We start from the raw sequence: 7,960 nt of genomic DNA, 5'->3' as shown, positions 1-7,960 counted from the left end.
ATCAGTCGACTCGCTTGAATTGGATAGAAAGGAAAGAGAGAATAATGAGTAAAGAAAGCTCAACTCTTTAGCTCCTAGATCTGCTTCTTCTTCTCTCTCTCTTTCCATAATAAGGTACGTGATTCTGCCGTTTGTACATCTCCATTTCGATTCCCATCTTAAACACCGCATTTTCGTCACTTCGTTTTGTTTGCGCCATTTTTGTTTGTTTGTTTGTTTGTTTATAGCTCAAGAAAATTAGTCAGCTAAACGCTGACGTTTTGGTTTAGCTTTAGATCTGGATTTGTTCTTCGTTTGTAATGTTGATCTAAACAGTTAGTTCGTTGTTGCTGTCAATTAAGTGACTTGAAATGGAGATAATTAAGTGATTGACTGTGATTCCTAAGTTGTTAAGAGTAATAGTATTTCGTTATTATACAATTTGGCGTATGGTTAGTACTTTTTGTCTTCTTTTTTTTTAATTTTTTAAAAAATTTTTAACTTATGTTTTTTGATTTGATCTGCAGGTGTAAGTCCTTAATTTCAAGGACATATTGAGATTAGGGGGGAAAAAAGTAAAAAGAAATTATGGCGAATGGGAAGTATACCAGGGTAGATGGTAGGAGGTCGGCGTCAAGTTACTGCTCGACGGTGACGATTACGGTGTTTGTGGCTCTCTGTTTGGTTGGTGTTTGGATGATGACATCATCGTCATCGTCATCTGTGGTGCCTGTTCAAAATGTGGATGAGCCAGCCCAGGAGAAGAAGAGTGAGGCGAAGGAGCAGCTGCCTGAGAGTAATGAGAGTAGTAGTAATCAGCAATTTGAGGATAATAATGCTGATTTGCCTGAGGATGCCACAAAAGGAGGCAAGAATGAGAAAATCCAAGAAAATATAGAGAAGTCGGATGAAAAGTCCAATGAAGAGAGTAAGTTCGATGATGGATCAAATAGGCAGACGCAAAATGATGATAATAAAACGGGTGATAGGGATTCTAAGACAGATTCAGAAGGTGGAGAAACAAATACTGATGAGAGCGAGAAGAAATCTTACTCAGATGAAAATGGCAATAAATCTGATTCAGATGATGGTGAGAAGAAATCTGATAGAAAGTCAGAGGAGAGCTCTGGAGAAAAAGTTGATGGTCAGGTAGAGGAGAAGGAAGATCAAAATGAAAACAAGGAGTCGGAGAAAAGCTCTGATGATAAAAGGGAGGACGACTCCAAAAACCAGAGTTCAAATGAGCTATTTCCTTCTGGGGCTCAGTTGGAGCTTACTAATGAAACTACCACCCAAAAGGGTTCATTTTCAACTCAGGCAACAGAGTCAAAGAATGAAAAGGAAGCTCAACAATCTTCTAATCAACAAAATGGATACAATTGGAAACTTTGCAATGTCACTGCTGGTGCTGATTTTATTCCTTGCCTTGACAACTTGCAAGCAATTAAGAAACTTCGATCCACTAAGCACTATGAGCACCGAGAGAGGCACTGTCCCGAAGAACCCCCCACCTGTCTTGTTCCTCTTCCTGAAGGGTATAAACGTTCAATTGAGTGGCCCACAAGCAGGGAAAAGGTATGCTCACAATTTATCTGGTGGTTCATTTACACTTATTTTATTTGTTGTTTAGAGAGAATTAATAAACTGTTTCCCTTGCAGATATGGTACTACAACGTTCCCCATACCAAGCTTGCAAAAATAAAGGGGCACCAAAATTGGGTGAAAGTTACTGGAGAATACCTCACTTTCCCAGGTGGTGGAACCCAATTTAAGAATGGCGCCCTCCATTATATTGACTTCATTCAGGAGGTGAGCACTTCAAGTGATCTTCTTCCAACTCCATTATGTATTCAGGTTAATTTGCATATTGTTTTGGCTCATCAATAAATAATCTATATGGTGGTGTCAATTGGATTCTAAACACTTTTTATTGCTGTTATCAATTTTTTTTTTTTTTTTTCATGGATGCTTGATAAATTCATGTTTTTTTACTAAGATCCTGTCTGTTAGAACTTTATTATTCTTTCTAAACCCTTGGCAATTGTTTTGTCTTTGTTCATAACTATCATCTGCAAGCATATTTTAGTAACTCAGATGATGGATTTTTGTATTTGTTTATCGCCTCTTTACTTGAATAATTCGTCTTGCAAGTTCTGCTTGATATTATACATCTGAACTATGCAGTCTGTGCCTGATGTTGCTTGGGGAAAACGGACTCGTGTTGTATTGGATGTTGGATGTGGTGTGGCTAGCTTCGGAGGCTTTCTCTTTGACCGAGGTGTGCTCACTATGTCATTTGCTCCTAAAGATGAACATGAAGCCCAAGTCCAATTTGCACTTGAAAGGGGAATCCCTGCTATATCTGCTGTGATGGGAACAGAGAGACTTCCTTTCCCTGGAATAGTTTTTGATGCCGTCCACTGTGCACGGTGTCGAGTCCCATGGCATATAGAAGGTATATAAGATTTTATCTTATGAAATAGAGTTCATTTATGTCTGTGGCTTCTTCTTAAGTGTGTTTATTTTATGGTACTTAAATATGAGAATTTTTCTAACAAGGTATCCCTTACTTTATAAATGTAAGGGATAAGCTAAAAGAGAAGAAAACACACACTTTAATTTAGTGTATTAGAATTTGTGTTTTTCTATCTTTCAATTTGTCCCTTACCATATTAAAGTAAGGGCTAGATAATGACTCTTTTAAGTATTGATGTTTTATTCTTTGGTATTTTATCGATATTTTGTATTTGGGCTTAGTATTTAGTGTTTCTGATTGTTACAATATGCAGGTGGTAAACTTCTATTGGAGTTGAATCGTGTGTTGAGACCTGGTGGTTTCTTTATTTGGTCTGCAACTCCTGTTTATCAGAAGCTTCCTGAAGATGTAGAAATTTGGAATGGTAATTTTTTTTTTATTACCCTTAAATGTTTGGATGTCTTGGAAAGGTTGATGGATTCTAACAACTAGTACATTTTGTTGGAACTGTTTGCAGCCATGTCTCAATTAATTAAAGCAATGTGCTGGGAACTTGTGTCCATCAGCAAGGATACCATCAATAAAGTGGGAATAGCTGTATATAGGAAGCCCACCTCTAATGAGTGCTATGAGAAAAGATCTCAACAGCAGCCTCCAGTCTGCTTAGGGTCTGATGATCCTAATGCTGCATGGTAATTATACTCTCAAGCTGATAGAAAGAAACTATATTTAATAAATAATAAATGGATATAAACAGGGAGTGTGTCTTGTCATCTAATAAGGGGAAAAACACGATGCAAAATTTTCCATAAGTAACTTTATCCTGATATCTTGACAAACCTTTAATTATATTCTTGTACACAGGCATGTCCCACTACAAGCATGCATGCATAATGTTCCAGAAGAATCATTGAAACGTGGGTCACAGTGGCCTGAGCAGTGGCCAGCAAGGTTAGAGAAAACACCATACTGGTTGTTAAGTTCCCAAGTCGGAGTCTATGGTAAATCAGCCCCGGAGGATTTCACTGCAGATTATGAGCACTGGAAGCGGGTAGTTTCCAAGTCATATCTAAATGGCATGGGAATAAACTGGTCAACTGTGAGGAATGTCATGGACATGCGATCTGTCTATGGAGGGTAAGCAAGATGAACCTTTCTTTCTAGTGGAGAAAATATGGTTTGACTGCTATTTTTCTTTGGCTAAAATGATTAATTCAGTGTCTAATTTTATCTATAATGATAATGTGAATTATCATTGATGTTATGGGATTATGGCCGGGCCAGTAATGGGTTAGATTATAACTGCTGATAATGATCTGTCTCTCTGACTGAAAACTGGTTCTGTTTAACAGAAAATAAGAACAGCAGCTTCTTGTTTCATTCTTCGCTTCAGTTCTCATATTGCTGTTATGCTTGCAGATTTGCTGCAGCTATGAAAGATATCAGTGTTTGGGTCATGAATGTAATCTCAATAGATTCCCCAGATACACTGCCTATAATTTATGAACGAGGTCTTTTCGGTATATATCATGATTGGTGTGAATCATTTAGCACCTACCCTCGAACTTATGATCTCCTCCATGCAGACCATCTTTTCTCCAAGATTAAAAAGAGGTTTGTATTGATATTTCATTATTGATACTTCTAAAATACACTAGAGCATGAGTTATGTTATCTACCTTTGCCTTCTGCTGAAGTGGCAATGTTATCTGGCCCTTGCAGGTGTAATCTAGTAGCTGTGGTTGCTGAGGTTGATCGGATCCTCAGGCCAGAAGGAAAGCTAATTGTACGTGATGATGTTGAGACAATTAATGAGTTAGAGAGCATGGTGAAAGGTATGCAGTGGGAGGTTCGGATGACTTACTCCAAGGACAAGGAGGGCTTGCTTTGCGTCGAAAAGTCCATGTGGCGGCCGAAAGAGTTGGAGACCATCAAATATGCTATTGCGTAAACATGCTTTCCTTTCATAGTGCTCTAAAATTCTTGAGGCCGCAACACTCATGAGATATTAGGTATTCTTTGGTCTCAGAAGTTGGCAATTGCCCAATTCAAAGCAACTGGTCTACTAAGTCCTGTGTATCACTATGTTAAGTAGGTTCCCTTGTTTTTAAAATTTTTTAAATTTTCTTATCCTGTGTAACAATGGAACATGTTAAGTTGACTTGTCAGTGTCCAACCTTTACAAATTTTCTTTCAATTTTTTTTAATTTTTATTTCTTTATATGGGGGTTGGCGTCTGAATTTCCACTGTGATATCACACTCAATTAAATTTTCTAAAAATGAATGCATTCTTGTAATTGTTGATGCCATTTTTGAAATTCTGATAAACTTTCTGTATTAATTTATTTAGTGAAATGTGCTCTTTGCTATGTCTTTAAGCTATTCTTGTCGCATAAACTTCTGGTAAGTAGTTTATTTCTGGGTTTAGGTTAATGTGGTATTATTATATTAGATTTTCAGTACTTGGTTATTGCTATTAAGGGTTTGGTTTGATGAGTGGTTTTTACGATTTTTTTTTCTTTTTTATTTTATGATCATTAATTAGAACTCGGGAAGTAACAGCTGAAAGTGAAAACCTGATTTAAGTTTTGTCCATACTTTACTAAAATATGAAAAGAAATGAAACAAGAAGTTTTCAAGTGCAAGAAGTTTAGGGAGGGTTTGGGTACGGTAGTTGATAAAATATGTTGTTTTTATTGTATTTGTTTGTAAGTTTGAAAAGTAGTGTATATATATTTTGTAAATTTTATTACGAAGGTATTGTTTATTATATAATGATTAAAATAGGCATAAGTTTAAATTATTATTTTATTATATAATGATTAAAATAAATGTAAGTTTAATTTTTTTTAATTTTTGGAGTATGTTTAATTATGTTTAGACATTTCTTTTTCTTTTAAGAATGCAAAATAAAAAGAAATTTAATCAAATAAAATTTAATGGATCTCATAAGTTGTTACATAAAATATTATCAACATTCATACTAATATCTAATTCAAATAAAATAAAAAGTAAAATGCATTACATTCACACTAAATTTATTGTAATAAGCACCATGATTCAAATTGAACATTGAAAGTGATGGTTACAAAATTGATTTTGAAAGTCATTGTTAACTTTCATGTGAAATTATTTATAGTTCAAAGAAAATTTATGTAATCATATACGAGTTTTATTGACTCTTATAATAGAAAATAAAAATAAACTATGAAAAATATGAATTTATTAGATCAAAAATTTTATATTAGAGAGGACGTACAGTAGTTGTGGCAGTATATTATTGTGGTAATATAATAATTAATAGCTTATATATTAGGATGTATGGAGAAATAAGAGACAATTGTCTTTTTGTTAAATTATTAAGGCTATAATATGAAATTTAAAAAAATGTGGTAATTTATTTAATAAGTTGCATATGCAAAAATCCTCTTACGTGCTTTAAAAGTTGTTATCAAAATAGAGAAAATTATGAAATAATCAGCTTTTACAAAATATATCAGACACTATTTTTGTAAAAAATTATGACATAAGCAGTTAATTCAATTTCAACCTCATTCCGAAACGGACCATTAATTTTACAGGTAGTAACTCCCCCATCAAAACAAAAATATATCACAATTCACAAATCGGAAACTATTATAATCAGAGAAATTATCGTTGCATCACTTTTATTTTGCCTTATGTTTATCCAATCACCATAAAATTCTAACATGTTCTTTGCATACCTTTCTTTTTAAATTTGTATCAATTAGTTACTTTTACACTAACATCGTTAAATAATTTAAACGCAATGATAATTTTACCCCTAAATAAATTAAAAGACCATTGTATCTTATAAAAAGCTTTGAAAAATAAAAAATTATAATTATTAAAATACCCATAGTTTTAATAAAAAAAATAAATCCCAAATAAAAGGGCTCAGCTGATTTTTATTAAATTTAGATTTTGTAAAATTTTAATAATTATTTTTATTAAAAAATTATAATTTTATAAAATTTTAATAAAAATAACTGAATTTATTTATTAAACAATATAATTTCACAAAATTTTATTAAAATCACTGAATTTATTCATTAAAAAAATAAATCCCAAAATTTTAATAATTTAGGAGATTTTTATTATATCTAAAAATTTTGTAATTATTTTTTTATTATATTTTTTATTAAAATAATTTTTATTAAAAATTTTAATTTTAATTTTAAAATTTATTTATTTTATTAAATTTAGGAGTATTTTTATAATTATAATTTTTTATTTTTCAAAATTTTTATAAAATAAAATGGTCTTTAATTTATTTATGGGTAAAATTGTTATTTTATTTAAACTATTTAACGATATTAGTATAAAAGTGACTAATTGATACAAATTTAAAAAGAAAAGTGATGTTAATTATATGTTAGAATTTTGTGATGGTTAAATGAATATAAAAGAAAATAGAAGTGGTGCAATGAATGATAATCCCTTATAATAAACTAAGCCTAAAACCAAAGTAAAAATTTCCACAAGAAACAAATGTCAAAACATTGCGTTCTCAAAATTCAATGTATTGGGTTGAATGCGTAGTTATTATTTCGATATTTTGGTTTCTAATAATGTTTTCATGTAAATTATTATTATTATTACGGTAAAAGGGAAGGAAGTTAGATTTAGTCATTGACAGTTAAACAAGCAACTGCTTCACACAGGGAACGAGTCCCAGGGACTCGTTTGATGTAAAATCAACCAAGTTTTTTTTTTTGGTTCCCTCTTCACCAGCCTACTTTCATGGCTTCCTTTCCATTTATTTCAACCCATAAAAATTCCCAAAACTAATCATTCCATTCATTTCTAAGGTCAAAACAAATCAACATAATGGAAGATGATAGCCACGGAAATGGGCCAAATGGGCCCGATGGTGGGAGCCCGGAAAGCCCATGCGTAAAAAGCAGTGGCAGCAACAGCAACAACAATAACCATAATAATAAGGAACAAGATCGTTTTCTTCCCATAGCAAATGTTGGCCGGATAATGAAAAAAGTGATTCCGGGCAACGGAAAAATCTCAAAGGACGCTAAGGAAACCGTTCAAGAATGCGTCTCCGAGTTCATTAGCTTTGTCACCGGAGAAGCATCCGATAAATGCCAACGAGAGAAAAGAAAGACTATCAATGGTGATGACATTATATGGGCGATCACAACCCTAGGCTTTGAGGATTATGTTGCACCATTGAAGCTATATTTAAGCAAATATAGGGAGATTGAAGGCGAGAAGCTTAATATTCCGAAGCAACAAAGATCGGAACAACGAGTGCAACAACAACAACAACAACAACAATCTCATGAACACGAACAACAATTACCGTATAGTAGTGTATATTCTTCCACAAACCTAATGTCTCAGTCACCTTTTATGGCCACTGATCATCACCATCAGTCCTTTCCATTACCTTTCTCACCAAATTCGATTCAAAAACAACTACAACCACAGGACCAAATCGATTCAGTGGGAAACTGGTGAGGAAAAAA

General features: G+C 33.1%; 2 protein-coding genes across 4 annotated transcripts; both read left to right on the top strand.

Moving 5' to 3' along the window:
• Positions 1 to 4,765, top strand: LOC18040318 (probable methyltransferase PMT26). Of its 3 annotated transcripts, none has more exons than XM_006432091.2 (9): positions 1 to 114; positions 507 to 1,554; positions 1,639 to 1,788; positions 2,164 to 2,434; positions 2,769 to 2,879; positions 2,973 to 3,147; positions 3,320 to 3,592; positions 3,875 to 4,069; positions 4,178 to 4,765. In XM_006432091.2, the coding sequence occupies exons 2-9, from the start codon at positions 568 to 570 to the stop codon at positions 4,404 to 4,406; spliced, it is 2,391 nt and encodes a 796-aa protein (XP_006432154.1). In that variant the 5' UTR covers positions 1 to 114; positions 507 to 567; the 3' UTR covers positions 4,407 to 4,765. The 3 variants fall into 3 exon arrangements, with proteins under 3 accessions (XP_006432154.1, XP_024039883.1, XP_024039884.1); XM_024184115.1 differs by lacking the exon at positions 1 to 114 and adding an exon at positions 300 to 395; XM_024184116.1 differs by lacking the exon at positions 1 to 114 and adding an exon at positions 415 to 431.
• A 2,524-nt stretch (positions 4,766 to 7,289) lies between these two features.
• On the top strand, positions 7,290 to 7,960 carry LOC18040900 (nuclear transcription factor Y subunit B-7). The gene has a single exon (XM_006432090.2). The coding sequence runs from the start codon at positions 7,308 to 7,310 to the stop codon at positions 7,950 to 7,952; it is 645 nt and encodes a 214-aa protein (XP_006432153.1). The 5' UTR covers positions 7,290 to 7,307; the 3' UTR covers positions 7,953 to 7,960.

Source organism: Citrus clementina, unplaced genomic scaffold (assembly GCF_000493195.1).
Source record: "Citrus clementina cultivar Clemenules unplaced genomic scaffold, Citrus_clementina_v1.0 scaffold_5, whole genome shotgun sequence".
NCBI lineage: Eukaryota > Viridiplantae > Streptophyta > Magnoliopsida > Sapindales > Rutaceae > Citrus > Citrus x clementina.
Note: the sequence above shows the minus strand (reverse complement) of the source record. Positions and strands in the feature narration are given on the sequence as shown.